This window comes from Hemibagrus wyckioides, linkage group LG09 (genome assembly GCF_019097595.1).
Source record: "Hemibagrus wyckioides isolate EC202008001 linkage group LG09, SWU_Hwy_1.0, whole genome shotgun sequence".
Taxonomy (NCBI): Eukaryota; Metazoa; Chordata; class Actinopteri; order Siluriformes; family Bagridae; genus Hemibagrus; species Hemibagrus wyckioides.
Window position 1 is genome coordinate 16619095 of NC_080718.1, and position 22127 is coordinate 16641221.

Sequence of the window (22127 nt, forward strand, 5' to 3'; positions counted from 1 at the left end):
TGTTTGTATATTTATTCAATTAAATATTACATACACTATATGATCAAATGTACAGAGTGTGGGCATCTGACTTTGTCCCTCTTTGCTGATATATTAACCTCTTATAAAGTCTTCTGAAAAGGACCTAAGTGTAGCTGTTGGTCAGGCACAGGAAGGTTGTGAGGTCAGGCACAAATGTTGGTGAGGAGTAGTACTTTGTAGCAACAGGTTTGGAAAGGACAGCATATAAGCATATAAGTATGATGGTGAGGTGTCCACATACTTTTGATCATATGCTGTATATTACTAGTTGTCAACATATATTTGCATGTACATTTTTATATCTGTATTTTCATACAAATCTGATATAATAGCCTGGTACAATGAGGGACACATTATAGTGAAAAGAATATAGGTACATTCTCATCTAAGTAGATAGATATCTTTCTTCTTAGTCTTTTACTTTGGGTACATTCAGGACACTGACATCTGCCATGATTCAATCTACAAACTGCAATGTTTGTGTGAAACTGTGACAATGTACATACTAAAATGATGCAATATCGTTTGATCATTTCATCACAAATTGTTCTACACATTACAAGATTTATAGTCATCTTTCTTTCAGCTACTGTGGTATATGAAGAGATCTCAGGCAGCACATTGCAGAATGCTTGGAGATAATTGTACATAGAAATTATATTTCTATGATGTCAGCCTGCTGGTATCTGTAGATTGTTTAAGGAGGGGCATCCTATCTGATAATAGAACTGTAACTAACATTACAAATTCACTCTCATTAAAATATGTTTGTGAGCACAGATCTGGGCTCAAGAAATGAAAAAGAAACATACATTTTATTTATATATACAGTTCTATTATCAGATAGGATGCCCCTCCTTAAACAATCTTAAACAGATACCAGCAGGCTGACATCATAGAAATATAATTTCTATGTACAATTATATATTATAATTATATATTACAATTATATATAAAATCATAAATTTCATATTACTGTCTTCTAATTTTTTATTTTACATTTTTAGTGTGAAACTCCTTTATTTAACAGCTTAATCAGCAAGCCTGCAATTCAAGATATTCCACATTTTAAAACAAGACAACTTTGTAAGCATGTATATTCATGAGAGAGAGAGAGAGAGAGAGAGAGAGAGAGAGAGAGATTATTCAGCCATTTGTAACAATGAATACACAGTGCAAACAATTACAATGAAAATGTTTTATTTCTGCGTTTGTGCTTTTCTAACATTAAGCATAGATTTAACAACATTTCCATACTTGACAATACACATTCATATAATAATAATAATAATAATAATAATAATAATAATAATAATAATAAATAATAATAATAAATAATAATAATAATAATAATCATCTGACTACTTCTCTATGAGGACAAAAACGGATTACATTTTCTCAGCTCTTGGATATTACCTGAGTCCTTCATGCTCACGTACATGTTTGTGCGTCTTTAAAACATATCACACAGTATGCTGATGTGAATTGAAAAGAGACTAAATATTGCACAACTCTTTTGTGCCAGTTCACATAAGCAGATGGTAAATTAGCAAAAAGCCAAACCAATGTTGGCTAGTGCAAATCATAACACTCTTTCCACTTCATGACCACCTAATGAGATGATAAACAAACCTGATTACACCAGATATGGTTTAACAGCATATCTGAATTGGAACCGTTTCCAAATATGGGCTTCTCTAACTCACAAGCACTTTGTAAGATGTACAATACATATTGTAACACTCTCTGTCAAAGGAACAATCTTGGACCATAACACTTTATTACTTTCTAATACTGATGCGACATCAACATTTCTACCGTTATTGCTCGGTAATATAAAATGACATTCACTTATAATACTTGAATAATACTTGCTTAGTCCCATGTACGTACAGCCCAAAGGTAAAATAAATGGCTTATTTTCTAATGAAAATGATTCAAATTGTAATGACAAGATCAAATTAGGTTTTAAAAAAAAAAGGATTAAAGGAGGGATTGATAAAAACAGTTTTCTGCTCCGCTCATAAAAAAATTATTACTAATACCCTGTACATTTCCAGCAATCAGTACTCTTTACTGATCTTGTGTGATGTGATCCAGGTGCTATTATACTATAATTATCATGAGCAAAATTCCAAAATCCTCTCAAGCGTCCATCTTCTGAAGCCTGACTTCCTAATTCTGCAGCCTTTGGTTTACTCGTTTATAAAGTAAAGCAGCTTTGTGAAACTATCTGCTGTAATATCACTATACAAATACACTATACAAAAAGCAGCAGGGAAAAAGGGAAGGATGCTGATGGGATTGTCTTCTTAGGATTTCTGTGGACAAGCTGAAAACTCGATGAAATCACCATTCTGGAAAAATGACCAAAGAAAAGAAGAAATCATGAAGGTTCCAGCTTCTAAATATAAAACATGAAATATATTTTACATACAAAACGAAAATTAAGATTAATATATTAATTTTGCATTTTGGTTAGTTACCTCCAGATCATATCATTTAATTAGAACAGTTTTAAACAATAGACCTCATTTACCCGTAGTTGCTGGGAAAAAAATTACATCCTCATACCCTTTTAATTGGCAACGTTGAAATATAATAAGCAAATTAGCAACAATTGATAGGGTCACAATTTAAAAAAATGCGAGTGGAGTGACACAGAGGTCAGAATATGCATCCCAAGCATTTGGCTGAAACTTTGGATAAACTAAGGTTAGAATAGTTGAAGCTTTTATTTACAGAACAATTTATTTAAAGAAGAATGATTAATTAGCTGAAACCAAAACGCGTTCATGTTAGCTGCTCATATTACAGCCTCCGACATTTCAGTACGGCAAAATAACAAACCAGGCACTAAAAGAAGGGGTGGGTGATCTGTTTCCCTCTAAAACGTTGCATGTTGTGCTATAAATACAAGCAAAAACCAGACTCTAAATAGACAATATGTAGTATTGTGGCTTTAAATAAATAACACCAATAATAAGACATTAAAATTTACCTCCTCGATTTCATCAAAAACCTGAAAAATAAAAAATAGTTATTGATATTTGGAAAAAACAGAGAATGCAGAAAACAGCACATGCTACAAGACTATGACATGAAAACATACATTTTACCTCAGAGGACAAACAAAAGGATGACAATTCACACAGTTCAGGGTGAAAGTGGAACTTTCGGAGACATGAAACACTGACTATGGATCAATGCCACAAAGGTCTTGTGGCATTATGTATTTCATGCATTTCATGTAATCAGATGACTACAGATATTAATGTATTAAAACCTTTAAAGGTATTCAGGAATGAAATGGAACAGAAAAAAGAAAAGTTCACCTCAAAACCCTCATCTGTCTGATGCTGTGTTCATGCACAGTAGCAACAAGAAGGAATAAACAAAAAAAATCAGACTGCTTTATCATTACTGATCTCTTTTAATCTGTCTGAAATTGGCCATGTAATTCAAATCAAGCTGTGGTGTTTTCAGTTTGTGTGTGTGTGTGTGTGTGTGTGTGTGTGTGTCTGAAAGAATTACCTGAGCTCGGTACTGAGCAGCTCGTTGAAGAAACTGCACAGCTTCCTCATTTCCAAACTGCATGGCCTGCATAAGAAGGACAGAGACTGGGTTATATTGAACATTTAGAGAGTTACGCAGAGACAGGAGACAGAGGTACTGGCTCATATCTTAGTATATCTATATATGTATTGGCTACATCTTTAAACGTTTATAGCTAAACACTGACACTAAAATGAAGAAGCTACTTTTTTTTACTGGCACAGACATTTCATGCCACATACAGTGAACAGTGTATGAGTCATAAGAAGGGATGCTAGTTATACTTACCACCTCTATGGCTATTTGCCCATTATAACTTGGCATAGTCAGATCGGCTCCAGCTAAGTGCCAAATCTCCAAGCCTTCCAAGTCTGCGTTTGCTGCCAGACTATGATACAGACACGCACACACACAAACACATACTCATTTTGATCAAATACAGATTCCTGAAAAGTGCACACAACAGTCCTGTTAATTTGATGTACATCTTAATGATCTGTCATTAATGTCTGATGTTTGATGAATGTGAGAGTGTTAATCTGAATTTCTTGCCATTATAAGGTATAGAAATTGTGAAATAAAAGCATGTATCTCTTACATTTGTTTTAAACCTCAAATACCAGGCACATACTATATCTGCTGTATGCATGTAATGTAGTTAGGGGACATTCTAAAACCTACGAAAGCCTTGAATGACTGGTCAAACCTGCGTGAATGCTACACAAAGGAGGAGTGGGGGTTAGTGTCTGTCACCTGCAAAGCTCAGTTCCAGCACCTTCTATTTCTTCAGGAGAAAAATGGGCTCCTGTTTTTCTCAGTAACTTCACCACGTCCTTGTGTCTATGAGAGAGGAAAAATACGAGAGTTGCATGCACAATAGTCGAAACTAGAACTGCTGAGATCTTGTTTTGCCTGTGATACAGCACCTTCTTGTTACTCTTTCAAAGGGTATTGACATCAAGCATACAATCCCATACTGAAGAAGAACCACTTCTGTGTGAAGTCAGCCTAAGGTTCCATGGACACAATAGCATGAAATGGCACCAACTCTAAGTAATAGTGTTAGGTAACCTCAATTTCGAAGGAAATGTATTTTTCTAGTGATTCAGGCACTGAAAACCTGAAAACTTTCCAAACTAAGGAAAGTTTGCTCGATTATGTTTGATTAACCCTTGCTCTTAGCAACTGTTGGCACAAGAGTTTAGTGGCTGATACTACAGCACAAAGGTGCAGACAGGCTGGGACAAGTCGAGACATCACACCACAAACAAACGTACCACGGACGACATTGAAAAAGATTAGCGACGACTGTATCCCAGAGTGACAGCTTTGCGGTAAATGGTCGCCATTTGACAATGAAGAACTGAAAAAAACAAGGATCAATGCTATTAAAACATCTCATTATACTGAAATGAAACCTGCGCTTCTCCAGACAGGTCTGAATAAATCTTTAGCTTGGAAATATTCATGTTTCTCACATAATGATAGGTGTGTTCCACCACTAATCTATTTCAGGGCTACAGTTTGGCCCTACCCAGCTGTATATGTTTCCTTGTAATTCACTCACAAAACTAGTGGCTGTTGTATATCCGGTTAGTCCTACCTCTACTAGTCATAGTATCTGTCAGTCATGAAGAGAGTAGCAGGTACGGCTGGTTTATATAACACACCTTTTAGCATTCTACTTTTCTCTTCCTTATAGCAACACGACACCATCTGTCACTGTTAGAAGCCAAGCGTCTTCAAATGCTTTAGCTTTAGATAATTCTAAAGACCGAAATTGCCTCTTACTGCTGATCTTTCAGTTTAGAGCATCGATGCAAAGGCAAAGCTTTGTGGATGCATATAAAAGAAAACCTAGTGACCTTGCCCAGGAAGAAGACGCAACAAGAAACAGCAGTGTCTCTCCTGAAAAGAAAAAACACAAAGGATGGCGATACTGCTTCCCCGAGATCTAAACCACTCCCTCAGGAACGGAAATGTGCCCAAGGTCTCAGAACACCAAGGAAATATAACAGCGGGAATAAAAATAAGCACCAGTGACTGACTGTCTCATGCTCACTCTAATTAAATGATAATTGTTGTCAAGGCCTTTAAGGAGTCTCTCTAATTCCTGCACACACGCATACACACATACACACGCACACACTTTTACTCCCTGCTGTGTACAACTGTAATTTAGTTACAACCCCTCCCTTCTACCTCCTTTAATGAGGTTGATATCTCATCCTGGTTTGTTTGTATGTAACGTCTCCACAGAGAGAGATGTAGAAAGACTATTGATAGCCTGTGTAACATTGGAGAAAATGAAGAGGAAAGAAGCTCTGTCCTAGTTTCTTGAGCCGAGCCGTCATTTGGTGTGCTCAACAGACCGTACGATGATCATTAGGATTGTGTGCAATTAGGCCAGCTGTATGTCTAACATTTATGTTTGAGGGAGTTTGTAAGGGAAGCACACAGCGAGATTGTTGATCATGAAAAACAGACGGATGAACAGAACTAAAGGCACCTTAGAAGCAAAAGAGCCTCCAGCCTAATAGATTCACAAACTCTCCATCTGAATGCATATCAGTGCCAAAAAGCAAGCCAGACAACCAAAACAATCCTTTCTCTAACTGTGATGACTTCATTAATTCCTTCATCATCAGAAGGCTTGTGGTGGATTCAGGGGAACCCTGGGACTGAGTCAGGAACACACCTTGGCTGGGACACAAATCTAATACAAATCTACTGCAATTACATTAACATGCTTGAGGTTTTTTCTTACCCAAGTCACAATAATCTTTGCATTATGAAGTAAACACAGAACCTTAGATGAACTGGAAATACACTTGTTTACTGAACCAAACCTGTGCGCTGGTAAACAAGCTGAAACCATAAGGGTTCTCTGACACTGTTCTCTTAGGTAATTCAGAAACATGGAATGTGATAACAGTCCTGCAAAACGAGACACCCACGCACTCTCACCCACTCACTAAGACTCGAAGCTTTCTTTCAGGAACCTGTGTGACAACACATACTTTCAAATGTATAGAAACGTTCACACAGCATTCATGGCGAAAACCTTTAGAACCTCGCGTACACACACAAACCATGTACACGTCTACACACACGTACGTTTTATGTAACATATATAGAGCTATAGGCAGCTGAATAATATAAATGGGTATAAAATGTTCTGAAAATTGCTTGTGATTAACTAGCTTAGAGAAATTCAACCTTTAAACGAACTAAAGTATAGCAAACCAGTAGAGAGCCCCGTAATGCTAGATAATGCGAGATTGGTGAAGACAGAGGAAGGAACCTGAGAGACTTCCCAATACTGAATCTCTCCAGATTTTCCAGGGACTGTGGTCCCCCCTTCTGAGCTCTCCTTTTCAGCTCAGGTACAGATTTTCAGTGGGGTTTAGATCAGGGGTCTAGGACAATTATTTTAAAAACTTGGTCACTTAAACAATTTAGTGTGTATTTGGATGTTCCACATTTAGTGCAAAAGCAGCCAGAATTTCCTTGAAAATCTTTAGTACTTAAACAAATACTTCAGCATACTTTACCTTGTGTGCTGTTTAATTTCCCCATGTTAGTGGATGACTGAGGGATTTTGGCCTCCGTGTCATTTATACCCCAGGGAAAAACAAAGATAAACCTTTTATAAACCCTTTACCCATCTTTACCAAGGGTGCCAACATTTATGGAACAGAATGCACAATATAATCACCATTTTACCTGAAACGAACAGCATTTCGAAGAGGTGTGTTCCCATAGCGATCTTTGGCATATACGGTGGCTCCCTGGCTCAATAAATACTGCACTAATTTGAGGTGACCCTCACAGGCTGCGATATGGAGAGGAGTCCGGCCATCGTAGTCTTCCATGCTCAAGTTTGCTCCCTGTAGAAAGAGCATTACTATTTAGAAATGAAAATTAAGCAAATAAATCAGTGCCATTTGTGTTAATGATGCCAGTTTGTATACAGTTGAGTACAAAGTTAGGCTTTCAAAGAAGTGTGTTAAGGCGTTAATAGGCAAAAAACGAAATGATATTTCCGACCACTATATAAACGTGGATTCTAGATTTCTAATTCTTATTTTGATTTTATTTCCATTTATTTCCTGCTCTTTTAGTATTTTTCCCTCTTGTTACCCTAAACCAGCTCTATAAAAGCTCAGTATTTTTCATGTTTAGATCTTGTTGTTGTAGATGCATGTTGTTCATATTTTATGGATTTTGATTGTATTGTATTGAAAGACCAAAACTAGTTTCAAAAAGGATCTTGTGTGCATTAGGTGCTAGGTCCAAGTCTTAAAAAAAATATATGTGTGGACTTGCCAATTATTAGACACCTTAAATGAGATGCATTCAAATAACTGAATCACACCGTTAATAAACACTGTATTATGTTCAATATTACTGATAAAACTGTAATTTATTTTATAGTATAGTTTAAAACAGGCGATTGTTTCATCCTGTGGGGCATTTTGCTAGCATGGTTCAGATCCACTTTTCTCACTTACAGGAAAGCACCACTGCAAATCAATACAAAGTTATTCTAATTGCTCACCATTATCCTATGATGAAGCACTGCTACCCTCATCATGGTGATGCCTTCCTCAACCACAGGACACAAGGGTTCACTGAATAGTTTAATGAGTGCAAAAATGACGCAAGTCATATACTAGACACCAGATTTCAACAACTAAACACTTTGGAAGATGTTGACAGACGTATTAGACAGCACTCTCCTCCACTATCATCAAAACATCAATTGAGGAAATATCTTTCGAAAGAACGGTGTTCATTGTTCCAGTATAGTTTCACAGACTTCTTGTTTAATTTACAATTTTATGCTTATTTACGCCAAGATGCCTTCAATCTGGTGGGCTATACTGGCAAAGCTGGATTTTATTACAAAGCATTCATACTTTTCAGTTCAGCCCTGAGGAAAAATTCAAAGTGCCAGTTTCAGCATTGATCGGTTACTCTGAAAAAGCTAAAGTCAATTGCATAAGTGAGGCTGTATGGAGTGCAAGGTTATCAGTGGCAGGTCTTTACAAACATGGCCTGGATGCCATCTCATCAGTGCATTAGAGGCCTTATCGCAAAATGACCTCTACCTTGACAAGACAAAAACATGTTTGTTTTCCTCTTTTCTCTTTAATCAAGGGAAGCACGATAGCACTGTTTTCTCTGGGAGATAACACGGCGGCTACCTGGCTTCTTGACGTAAATTTTCTCACATAGCCATTTATGCACTTGAACATACAGTATTTCTATTATCTATGGTGGGTGCATCATATGGAAATATTTTGTGTACAAGCGTATAGTCAGGAAAAGATAAAGCACGTCTAATAAATCAAAATAAATTCCCAGCACATTTAGTGCATACCACTGCTATGAACTCAGGAGGAAAATAATTTTTTACTTTGACGTGATAAGTGTCCTCTTTGTGTGCGTGCGTGTGTGTTGGTCCAAAACAGGTGTGAAAACTGGTCTAAAACAGGTCTCGGGAGTTGGTTGAAGACATGAGAATGCTTGAAGGAAATGGTGACAGGGCAGAGCCATTCCATTCCTGACTGCAGCATAAATGACTTTTGTATCTGATGTGCTTGATAAACACAGCCTGAGATTCAGAGATGAGCTCTTTGATACCAGGCCAGAGAGTCTTACCATCTCTTTAATTGCCTCCAGTGCCTCAACATCGCCAATCTTAGCAGCAGCGCAGGCTAATGTGGGGGTCAGGGCATCACGGATAGCTTCCAGCTCCTGAAGACAACAATGTTTACAACAATCAGAACTTCAAAGAAATTCATCATTGCAAAACTAGAGAATATGATCCTGAGGCACCAAATAAAACAACTTTCCGAGAATGAAATGTGAATAGAATCAAAACAAGTCTGGTTGCAGCACCTCTTTGCAGCTGATGCTGAGAGATTTAGCAATGACTTGAATGAAGCGACTGTCACTGAGCGTCAGCTTGGCCCCCTTCAAGTGAGCGATCATCTCACCACGCAGATTTCGGCTCAACATCTGCATGCCAAAAACAGGTAAGGTAATCAATGCAGCATAAATTACTATAAAAGCATCCACATGAGAGCTTTCTGCCAGTTCACCTCTTACACATCCAAGACATTAATTAAATTTAAGCACCTATAATTAAATGGCTCAGCTGCACTTTTAAGAGTTGGAATAAAACTGTCATGGGGCTTGGTTTCCCTGAGCACTGAGCATTAGGAGTGATCCAACTTGAAAAGGTTCTCTATTATGTATCTACATATCAGACTACAGTGTAAAGTCCAGAATACCTTCTTTTTCTCTTGAGTCGTTAGGTCTTTCCTGGCCAGGATGTAGGAGAGTTTGGACAGAGCAGCTTCTGGAGTCATATCACCCCCAGGTACCAATCCAGCATCAAACAGGGCCTGCAAAGTGGTATTATAGACCAATTAAAATATAAATAAATAATTAATAATTCTATTAAAGAAGCTGGGCTGGATATAGAATGGTTTTAGCTGCTTTTTTAAGATTTGTTGTTTGATACACAGGATCATATGCACCACATACACACCTTCCCAGTGGCATATGATGTGGTGACAGAGCCTCGGAGACACTGGGTGCAGTTGACTATGATAACTCCTCTTTCCGTAGCTTTCCGGAACTCTTCCAGCAGGTCTGAACGGTTATCAGGGGCATTACCGCTGCCATAGGTCTCCAGCACTATCCCCTCCATGGGCGGCTGCAGGAAGGCTCGAACCTGGCCAAACAAGCAATTGGGCACACTGATATTGGTCCTCTTACTTATGGTCAAATCAAACAGACCATGTTTTAAATTGTTAAGTTCAACTGCATGTACAATAACAGACACTATAACAAATATATTAAAATTAATTACTGAAAAGCATGATTCAAAGATATACTGCTAGTTATCAGCAATTTTTCAAGCCACCAACTGAGCTGACAAAAGCTGTGAGCACAGTGTGTTAATTTTGCCCTCTGCTGTAATGGGTCCCACAGGGAGCGCCACAATCACTCCACCACACTGCCACACTTAAGAGCCTGTTTGACCCAATAGTCCCAGAGAGAGAGGAATTAACGATGCTGGAGATTGAATTAAAATCTTGTCAACCCCCACTTCACTGTAGCACATCTGGAGTATCTCCTAACCACCTGACCAGCCAAGGACGGCTATCACACAGACACAAAATCCCTCCCTACCTGAGAGCAGCAGTTCTATGTTACTCCTTAGCATTGCAGAGAAGATTTTGCAATAAATAAATAAACAATCTCTAGTGGTATAGCAAACAGAAGTAGAGAAGTATTGCTTTCTCAAGTAACATCAACTCCGAAACACACAAATCTGCACACATTTGTAAATAAACAATGACAAACAAGTAGAAATTATGCGTGTGCTATGTTCTATTCCTAAAGCCGCATATGAAAATAATTCCTGATTTCCTATTGTACAACAATGGTCCTGCTTAAATATTCTTACTACTTCAATAATCAGCAGTGTCCACAACATCCATTCACCCTCATTGCGATAACAGTCCTGACTTCAACCTATGCCTCTGTAGATAAAGGAGAACTACCTACATGAACATGAGAAGGAATCATATAAAATCTACACCGTATAGGGACCTGGAATAAAAAAGCCCTTAGGCCATAAAAGCTGATAAAAAAGCTATCGATGCGTAGCGTGGCAAAAGAGCCAGATTGAGGTAGTAAATATGTGCTCCTTCCCCCCTCTCCACTCTTCAGGAGCGCCTGAGTGAGAGTGCGAGCACGAATCCCAACTCCTCACTCCTTTGTGAAGAATTAGACATGCCTCATAACTCTGTCTTATTACTAAGCTATCAACACTGGTCACAGGCAGGTGAATCTGTCATACTGCAAATCTCGAGAGCAGATATGTATACCGAGGAACATGAGATTTTACAATGAAATTAGACAAATTATGCAGCTGTGTTGCAAAAGTCAGCCGCACAAAATCGAGGCACAAAAGCAGCCATGTATTTTCTATAACACAGTTAAAGTAAAGGTCATAAGAAAGACATGGGTGTGCGACATCAGTACTCAAGCCCATCCAGTGGAACATCATCTTACAGTGTCAGCAGTGATCCCAGGAAATAAACGCAGGAGGCCGACGTTGCGGTTCATCTGTGTGTTGACCCTGAACTTTGCTGTTGTGTTTGCCCTCCACACTGTGTCCCAATTTACTGCAGAGAGGAAGGATAAAAAAATAATAACCTAGCAGAAAACCGAAGGCAGAGATTAAATGATCAGAAGTGACAATTGCTTTCTATTTGAGTGGTTAATTGAATCAGATCAATTTACTTTTGATATCAACTTCAGCGTTGGCTAATGGGGCCAGGTTAGGGGAGTTAAAGGCATCAAAACTCCCAGCATCCACTTTGGTAACACGATTACCTCGAAACAGCTTATGATGGAAGTAGAGGCACACCTGTGTGGAAAGAATGGGAAGAACCTTTTCATTTTTTTTTCAATGCCTCAAACTATGTGTCCCACCGCAAACGTGGATCAGAGGATATGGCTTCGTTTATCGGGGCGGGTGAGTCAGTTTGCAGGACTAGATTCAGAGCGACTTCTTTGCCACACTCTGCATCAGAAGATGAACTGATCAGACTTGTTGAACCGGTCGCATGGGGGTGGCTGTGACTCAGTGTACACCAGTTTCTTTTAACAATAGAAATGACACACTGAGGAACTCCATATGAATAAGAAACAGCCACCACCACACATAAAGGTCAAAATGAACTTCAGTGATTTGCGCTTAGTACTTTAGTCTATCCTTATTACTCGCTAATATTAGTTTGGTAGGATCACACTAATAATGTATATCTTTACAGTGAAGTAAAAAAATATATACATCAGATATTAAAAACTGAGCAGGATTAATCATTTTAAACATCTATTCAAAAATCTATGCTTTATGATAAAGACAGCTTCGTCATAAAAATGGCTTGATTATCTAGCATTCTTGTCTTGTCTTACTAAATCGTGCCATGCCTATGCCAAAGCAAAAGAGTTCTCGCTCACCTCAGGGATGACAAACTGCCCTGCGATCAGCAGCGCCCCCAGCAGGTTGTCTCTCCCATCATTCCTCATTTCATAGATCGGTACCTGCCAGACACAACAAGGTTACTGAGACCACATTAGTGAAAATGATGTACTTTACCATACAATAACATATTATTGTGAACAACAGAGTAGCTATTAAAACTCTCATCATCAAACTCAATGACAAATACTGTCCTTCTAAGCACAGGGAACGATAAGTGTTTCCACGTGAAATGCGGCAGTTTCAACAATCAATGTGAAAAGCAAAGCATTGTGTGTGTGGGTGTGTGTGTGTGTGTACCTGAGAGCCAGTGAGGATGACAGGTTTGCCCAGGTGCTCGCACATGAAGGACAGAGCTGAGGCCGTGTAGGCCATAGTGTCAGTACCATGCAGAATGACAAAGCCATCATATTTCTCATAATGTTTCTGAAAAAAACAAGGAAAAAACTTTTTATTTCAACACCTCTTCATTAAATCAGGATAAGAGAAAATACCTGGTAAACTAACAGTAGTTATGTAAGGAATGAACCGATGGGTCAAAAATCAGCCATTGGAATTGATTGTGAGGGAGTCGTTCATAGTGCACTTCAGGCATGGGTTTGATTTGAGCCGTGCTTGTATACGTCACTGAGTTATAACTAGATGAGCATTTTACGTTTTATTGGAAAGGTAAAAATTATGATTTCATATATAATTTTGTTCAAAATATCCCTCTGGACAACCATTCCATCATATTTCGATTGCACATTTAACATTTTTTTTAATCTCCATTAGCTCATCTTTCTTCTGAAAACAATGTGTGTATGCTGTAAAACCGGGTTTTTTATCTAGTAAACTATAATCTGGATGTGAAGCCAGCGATGTGTTTAAGACAAGTACAAGGGAAATTATAGGGGGGGAGGGAATAAAACGGCCAATATTCAGTAACTCAGCTATTGTAGCAGATCCCCTGGTGCAATTTATTCCATCACATTCATTTATGTGAATAATTTGGCTGAAAGCAGTTTACTGGACCAGAGACTAGCTACAGGGTCAGACACATTAAGTGAGAAAGAGATGATATTTCGCTGACTTTCTTAGATTTTTCATTTTATTTCCATCCTCTTGTCTGATTAGCAAACTAAAGACACAGTTTAATAAAGAAAGGAGCTGGATATGAAAACCTATATATCTATAAAACATTATAGAATATCTAAAAAAAAAAAAAGAAAAAAGAAAGAAAAAGAAATGGGTAAATAATTAAATGTTTATTTTCTTCACATCAAATACAAAACAGATAAATCAAGCCAAGAGTCTTATCATTAGTTAATTATTGAACAATAAAAAATAACTGGTCACCATCATGTTAGTTTCTGCGACCTTCTATGTTTTTAAATACATTTTTTTCTCTATATATTTTAGATTCTCTTAACTACGTACAGCACTTTAGTCAGTGTTTGCTGTATATTTTCTTACAAAAACTGGTTGATTTCCACTGCTGTCTGCTGTAGATGTATTGATTCTGTAACTTTGCAGAATAAAACAATTACCTCAATGTCTTTTCCAATACTGGCCCAGTCATCAGTTGACATGTTGCAGGAGTCCAGCAGCGGACAATACTCAATAACAGTATACACTATTCTTTTATTCTGTTTGGACAGGCTGTATTGAAATAGAGAAAAAAAAAAAACACAAAATGAGACGTTAAAATAAACACTAAATTCACACAACTCACTAAAACACAGAGAATAACAAGCTCGGCAAAGCAGCATGCTTTAACCTGAGCAAATGGTTTATGTGAGCAAAGCTTAACAAGCTCAGTTAAGCCAATGAGGCAATTAAAACGGCTCAATTTGCAAAAAAAACACTCTGATAACCATTCTCATACTCTGTTCATATAAAGAAGCTCTTTAAGAAAAATGCTGGAGTTGGCCCAATTTTAGTTTTTCTATACAAGTGTACAGGAGGAAAGGGCTCAAAGGGGGTGGCTTGAGGGCATGCTCTAAACATGAAGGCCAAAAAATTGATTTTAGAGGCCTTCTGCTTGATCAGCAGGACGCCTCAAAGTTCTTCAAAGCAGTTATTTGGGTTTGTGTGTAAAGTAGCAGACATAAGCAAACATTCAAGTGTAAATAGGCAAGTGTTTGTTGGGGTAGCTGAGGGGCAAACTACCCCTCATAATGGGGCATATTCATCTTACCATGACCCTCATGTCCTAATTAAAAGAGACTACACCACCCTAAAGCCCACATTTATATTAATATAGCGCTTAAGTGGTGTTAGATTGATCAAGGCATGTTTGAGTGAACAGATGAGCTGTCAGTAGAGTGTGGTTGTCTATAGCTTGATGAAAAGACTCTTCTTAATCTCTCCTTTTCATAAGTACCCCTCGTTCCAATGACACCCCATCTTACACAGGCACAGAGAGATCAAATCTTGTTCGGCAGCTCAATGGAACAGCAGGGGAGGGAGGTAACACACACACACACACACACACACACACACACATACACACACATACACACACATACACACACATACACACACACAAACCTCCCAGCCTTCCTTCCTTTTTCCAACAGCTCTCAGATGAGCCAAGTCTCAGTTAGTGCTTTAATTAGCCTCCGCTCACAAGAGCAGCCCCAAATGTATGTTGTTGACATTCCTAAAGGATGGATGCTGCAGGAAAAAGAGTGTATTAAAACTGCCAATTATTCATTTAGCTAACAATGTTGGCAAGGGCCCTGTGGGGAGGGGTGAAATTAACATTTTTTCAAGCTGAGCCTGAGGCAGGAAATTTGCGCAAGATGAAACGAGTGATGAAAAAAAAAGAGGAAGAGAACAAACTAAATCCACTTTTTTTCTTATGCATTGTTCACCGTTAATAAACTAAACGTATAACCATTTCATATACTGTGTATGTACTGTATATGCATATTCAGCCTGAATAGGATCATGCTGTTACAAGAACTCTGCATTACTTTTTATTCTTCAGAGCATTCACACCGCTTTATACTACATTGAATCTTGGGATATAAGCACAGGATACTAATTAGTGTTCCACAATGGCCACTTTTTACCAACAAACGATAATCAATGGCAACGATGTGAGCAGAGCAGTGCTTGTATGCATGTAGTGAAGCCACCGAAATTCATCCACTTTTTAAATCATCTTCCATCCGTGTTCTCGGTTTTAGCAATTTACGTCAGCAAGAACCACATACGAAGTTGAGAACACAGCTCATAACGTTACCTCAAAATCATACCCGAACAAGCTGGTAATATGAACACTGACAGACCACAGACAATGAGTATCCAAGTGTGTAATGTTTACTGCTACAAACAAAATATACAGTAGAATATAAAATCGTGCAAACACACACTCTGTACTAAACTGTAAATGTCCATGTTGCTCAAGTGGTACGCTTAACTTTAATGCCTTTCGTTTAATTCTTTCACCTGCAAATGTAGTGGACGTCTGACTGGAGAGAAGAGCTGATCAAATGGCCTTCAGCGACTATGTATATGTGTGTGTGTTTGTGTGTGTGTGTGCGCATATGTAACTATATATGACCACACCTCCACATCTCTGTATGCTTGGACATTTGGCATGACACTCCACTAGCTTAATCTCTGTCCAACCCTGTGTGAAGGTTCAAAGCTTTGGGGAGAATAAGGAGTATCTGGTCGCCATGTGCTCTCCTGATACCAGACACCACACCAATCAGCACAGCAAGACTCCATGCAAACACATCGAGAGATCAAACATGCTCAGGCTTCAGCTCTGTGCTATCCGCCAGCACAGGCCAACTCGGACAGACCCCCTGATGCTGAAGCACATGGTGTGATTTTTGAAGCTTAACTTGAGCTACAGCTGTACACAAATCAGCCTGATGTCACTGAAATGTGAGATTTAGAAATAAGCTGAGGAACTGCAAGGGTCCTCTTGCTGGTTCAGCTGAAAATGAGGATTACTGTCACAGATTATGTAATCTCCTCCTACCTTCCTGGTTCTTCGTCACTACTGCACGAGTTGGTATTTATGATTCATGAAGTAAAGTGTAATAGAACACTGCTTTGTGAGTTAAACAAGATGCACTGTTTCAGGATTTTTTAAAAAGCTTAATTTGAAAGTAGACTCATAAACATATTGATAAAGAATAGTCATAAGACACATCTATTTTGGTTTATATATCCATTCCAGTAGCCCATACACACATTTTCTCCTGAGACAGACAGTAAGCAAGTCAAGCTAATGATTCACGCACACACACACACACACACACGCAAATCCACAAAGACAAACATTATTCCACCAGTACTACAGGACCATTGAGATAGTTCATCAGCATGTCGAGTTGGCATCCTGTCAAAACAATACATACAAGTTTGGACTGAGGCTCTGAAGAAGACTTGGAGAAGTATTCAAGATGAAATATACAAAACGTATGTACACAGCGCCCTCTGATGGTCATAATCGATAATAACACTTAAACCTCAATTTGAGCAGATCTGAAATGTCATATTTAATGGCGTTGTAGTCCTCTAACAAACATTACAACCTTATATACAATACAGAAAGAACTTCTTACAATATACAATGGACACATAAACCCTGTTAAAATGCTGGTTACTGTGATGTAAAAAAAAAAAATTAAACCCAAATAAAATCATGTTTTTAGATCATTTTTAGGAAGAAAAAAAAAACAATAACCTGGTTATTGTGTGTACTACTTTTATCTAAAAAGTTGTTAAAGCACCTTTTGCCTTTAATACCTTTTGCTTAAGTCTGACTCTTATACACTCACTGTTTACTTTAACAGTAAAAATATATACATATTAAGTCATTTAATTACGTGACAGCATAAAAGCATACACAGATATACAGGTCAGGTACTTCAGTTAATGTTTTCAACTATCAGATTGATGAAAATCAGCCATCAGAATGAGGAAAAATATGATCTGTTACTTTAAACATGGTGTGTATTTCAGAGCCGAATGGGCTAGTTCGAGTTTTCAACAATAATAGTATGTACAGTTAGAAAGAAGGCTGGTATTTAGCTTGTAGTTTCATGTGTCATAAAGCACACATTGTTCATCTGTCAAACATCAACAGGAGAATAATATAACGATTATTCTGTAAGAAGTTATAAGACATATACGTTATAAACATGTAGGTGTGTCACTATGATGAAATTCGGGCTGATAATAAAATATGGTTGATTTTTTTTTTGTCTTGTTTTTATTACACTTTTGCAATTTCAGTTATATGTTTTCCAGCTAAAGAGACAGGCCAAAGTACACTTAGATAAAGTAACAACTTTTTTCTTTAGTAAATTTTTCCACCAGATACAAGGGTTCAACTGCTGTTACAAGGAGACAAATATTTTCATTGTCATAGAGCATGTTGACAGCTCTGCAAATAACTGAAAATCTAAAGATTACAATTTTGTGATTATGTAAAAGTTGTGGAAGACATGCTGCTTTAAGACTAGTACATTTACACAAACAACCAATAGTTAGTTAAAAGTCTTACTCCCTGTGTGAGTGTATGTATGTGTGTGTGTGTGTGTGTATGTTTGTGGGTGTCTATACTTACGGCAGCACCAGCGTGTTCTCCGGAGGATCGTAGTACTCATAGAGTCTGGTTTGCAGAGCATATTGTTCATCATGCAGAGTGGGAAGCTTGCGGAGAGCTTTAACCAGGGCATTGGGCTCAGGACACAGCACTGTAAAAGAAATGACAAATACATTCATCATCCAAGTACCATAATAATGCACAATCACTGCAAATCTTTGGTCAATTTTTCAAAACACGTCTTAATGCATGTGTAATAGAATGTTAATAAACTATCTAAACACCGTATGGTTGGCTTGTAAGTTATTCCATGCACACATCTATTGCAACAACAGTACAGAACATTCAGTACAGTGGCTAATGATTTTATCACACACATTTCACCATCACTATATGACATTAATTAGCAGTGATTATTGGTTGGTTTCATGAATCCAGTGTAAAACTTAACATGCAGATATTCTGGCTTGATCGATTATATTTGGGGGGTTGATGGATGTGAAAGTTGCTTAAACCATTCCTTTAAATATGTAATCCAAATAAAGCATGCAGCGAAAGCAGTTAGTTGTTTACACTGAGGTGTGATTGGTATACATGAAGATTTCAGTTGCAGCTTGTACAAAATTTAACCCGAGAGAACCTTGAACAAGCCAGAGCGTGAGTATATACAACAGGACTTAAAAAGGCAGCTTTTGCCCATAACACAGCCTTGGACTTACAAACAGGACTTTTGGTCAATAATTAATGAATTAAGTAATAGAAACTGATATTTAATAATGATCTTGACCTCAATCCACTATACTTTTGGTTGCCAAGGCATTATGCCAAGGGGGGGTGGCTCAAGTGGTAAAGGCTCTGGGTCATTGACCAGAAGATCAGGGGTTCAAACCCCAGCACCACCAAGTTGCCACTGTTGGGCCCTTGAGCAAGGCCCTTAAAACTCTCTGCTCCAGGGGAGCTGTATCATGGCTGTGCTCTAACCCCAACCTCCAAGGCTGGGATATGCGAAGAAAGAATTTCACTGTGCAGTAATGTATATGTGACAAATAAAGGCTATTTCTATCATTTTCAATTTAGCAATCCTTCACTGCAAATACTACAATACTACTATTGTTTACAATAATCAATTCACCATAAATCAAATTACAATTAAATAAAAATGAATAAATAGAGAAATGGTTGAATAACATTATCTGGCTTTACTCAGTGGTATTACACCTGATGCCCGAAACTGCAGGCCTCTATGCAAAGTCATTAAATAGGGCTGTGGTGGATCAACAGTTAAGGCTCTGGGGTACTGATAAGGAGGTCAGGATTTAAGCTGCCACTGTTGGGCCCTTGAGCAAGGCCTTTCTGGTCCAGAAGTGCTGAATCATGGCTGACCCTGTGCTGACCCCAGCTTCAAATGGATATGGGAAGAAAAGCATTTATTGTGCTGTAATTACAAAAACAGGGCTGCTGCTGCAATAACATCCGGTCATACATTAGCAGTAGGGAATCACTTTATTTCACATTTTCACTCAGTTCATTTTTTTGTATGGTGCCATTTGAGGCTTCTAGCACTTTCCATTAGCAGACAGACAGCAGCAGATGTGTGAGAGGCAAGGAGTTCCTCAAGAATTTATGTTTCACCTGTGAATTTTATGTCAGCATTTAGGTCATTTGACTAGTGTAGGATTGGGGGGTATGCAATGTAGTCTGTTGTTATTCATTCAAAAAGTAATAATAGAGGGAGGGAGGGAGGGAGGGAGGAAGGAAGGAAGGAAGGAAGGAAGGAAGGGTGAATGGCAGACAGACAGACACTGGTAGAAAGAGGACAAATAGAGTGATGCATGCAGAAAGTCAAATGGAGTGAGAGAGTGATACAAGTCTATAGATAGAGAGAGTGTGCTATTAGTAGAAAGACAGAATGAGTGTGGGAGTCATACAGGTGAATTGACAGAAAGAAAAAAATCAGATATTTACTACAGCTTGGAATGCAAGGAATGAGTGACTGTGTGCTTTTGGCAGACTGATAGAAAAAAGGCTGGAGAGAGTATTAATAGAAAGATAGATGAATTGAGTCCTACACTGACAGGGTGAAAGGGAGAGAAGAGGGAAATCATGCCCTGTGTGATATTTGACAGATGGGGTTTGAATCATGATCATTCAGAACAGGGCTCTGAACACTCCATTAAGTGTATGAGAGTTTTTATGATATTTGACCATCCACTACAGGAAAATTGTGATCAGTAAGACAAATAAAGCCTGATAAGTCAGAACAGCTGATCTTGCTGAATGTTACCTGAAATTTTTTGAAGTCATAATAATCCAGAATTTTCAATGAAAACGTTTGACCAATTGACCTATTTAACTTACTTTTTAACACGCAGTATCATGTATGACAACAAAGCTGAATCTAATCTAATCTAATTTGATTGCTTGTACTGCGCAATGTTGTCTTCAGAGTGGGCGGGGTACAGTCTGGACAGGGCACTGGTCCATCACAGCGCACACTCCCTCACGTCCATTCTCACCCATCAGACAATTTATACATGCTTATTATGCATGTCTTTGGATGGGGGAGGAAACTGGAGTACCTGGAGCATGGTGCTGACCACTAAACCACCTTGACCGCAATTAGAAAAGTAAGATCACACTAAGAACAGGCTGAAAGGAGTAGCATGTAGAACTATAAATGTAATATAAATGTAAACATTGGATCTCAAGAAGAAGAAGAAGAAGAAGAAGAAGAAGAAGAAGAATTTTAGCTAGCAGAACACAAAGAATGGGAATCCTGTACAAAACTGCCTCAAATGAACTGTACATAAGTCTCATAAGCAGGTCTGAAAGCTGTGTTCGCCCTCATGCTGCCCCTGAGCCCTAGGCTACTACCTATATGGCCTATGTCATGATCCACCAGCGCGTGTCTCTTCACCTGTGTAGCTGTGTAGATTATACAGTGTAATCACGTTGTCAAAACAGACAACAAAACAAACAGCAATCAGCTCCAACAACAGGTGTGGTTAGTGAAGAGAAAGCGCTATAGGTGACTGGCTTTACCGTCATTGTGGTACATCATTCCTATTGTCCCTCCGGTGTTGATGACCAGCACACGCGCCTCAGCGCTCGGACTCACATCCAAAGAGTCCACGCTTTGACTAGCTGATATTCTTCTCCTCCGAGATGCTCCCATTCTGTACAGAGACGACTGCGATTGAAATGCATCCGACTGGTCGAGCTGGGATAAAGTAGTGTGAGATAGAGCCCGTGCCAGTGAAGTCATATCGCCTGGAGAAGGGAGCCCTGAAGTGGATTTCCGAGTCTCCGCCATAGCTACTGTTTGCTAGCGATTACAGCAGTCAAGGTCTTATAGGCACGAAGCGAGTGTATGGAAGGCCATTGGGGTCGTGCTACTGCATTCTGAGGCCAACACGTGTACGGATATTCTTGATATATCTCTCTCTGACACTGTTATGGAATCATCTGCCCCAGCTGTGCAAACCATATCTCCAAATGGGGTGTTTATAAAACTTAGTTTTCGACCTGAAGCATTAGTTGTACCTCATTGTTAGTCCACGTGTGTGAGTCCTTGTTTGTGTTCTTCTTTTGGCTCACCACATTGCTAACCAGGATACTAGATCAGGAAGATCAATGAATGAATAAATGAATGAACTATTGTCCATGTTGTTACACATACATGCTCTTAAAAGTGAGACATTTGAAATAACAGGGTGTAACACACTATCAACACATAATTCACTGGCATGCTACTTTTCAAATCCTTTCATTTTTTTGTGAGGATTGAGATATTTACAGAAACATTGTTTCTTGGGATCAGATTATTATTATTATTATTATTATTATTATTATTATTATTATTATTATAATAAGTAAAAGCATAAAAAATATAGTAAAAGAAGTATTATATAGTAATCAATG

General features: G+C 38.4%; 1 protein-coding gene across 9 annotated transcripts; it reads right to left on the minus strand.

The window, feature by feature from the left end:
- Nucleotides 1-1255: 1255 nt before the first annotated feature.
- aspg (asparaginase homolog (S. cerevisiae)) lies at nt 1256-21549 on the minus strand. Of its 9 annotated transcripts, XM_058399491.1 has the most exons (20): nt 21249-21548; nt 18228-18357; nt 16959-16994; nt 14179-14290; nt 12950-13075; nt 12628-12711; nt 11905-12031; nt 11674-11786; nt 10139-10324; nt 9879-9992; nt 9484-9603; nt 9244-9339; nt 7303-7466; nt 4330-4416; nt 3865-3964; nt 3556-3621; nt 3357-3380; nt 3023-3043; nt 2872-2928; nt 1262-2378 (listed from the first exon to the last, which is right to left on the minus strand). In XM_058399491.1, the coding sequence occupies exons 1-19, from the start codon at nt 21517-21519 to the stop codon at nt 2878-2880; spliced, it is 2028 nt and encodes a 675-aa protein (XP_058255474.1). In that variant the 5' UTR covers nt 21520-21548; the 3' UTR covers nt 1262-2378; nt 2872-2877. The 9 variants fall into 9 exon arrangements, 8 of the variants coding, with proteins under 8 accessions (XP_058255472.1, XP_058255478.1, XP_058255474.1 ...); XM_058399489.1 differs by having other exon boundaries at nt 1256-2928; nt 21249-21549; XM_058399493.1 differs by lacking the exon at nt 3357-3380 and having other exon boundaries at nt 1263-2378.
- Between the last annotated feature and the right edge of the window lie 578 nt (nt 21550-22127).

What these genes read in the sequence shown, in the direction of transcription:
- aspg (XM_058399489.1), bottom strand. Translation starts at nt 21,519, where the DNA reads ATGGCGGAGACTCGGAAATCCACTTCAGGGCTCCCTTCTCCAGGCGAT. An exon ending in CTGGGATCACTGCTGACACT is followed by an intron (nt 10,325 to 11,673) that starts GTAAGATGATGT and finishes TTGTTTGGCCAG; the next exon opens with GTTCGAGCCTTCCTGCAGCC. An exon ending in TTTTTGATGAAATCGAGGAG is followed by an intron (nt 2,929 to 3,022) that starts GTAAATTTTAAT and finishes TTGTATTTATAG; the next exon opens with CACAACATGCAACGTTTTAG.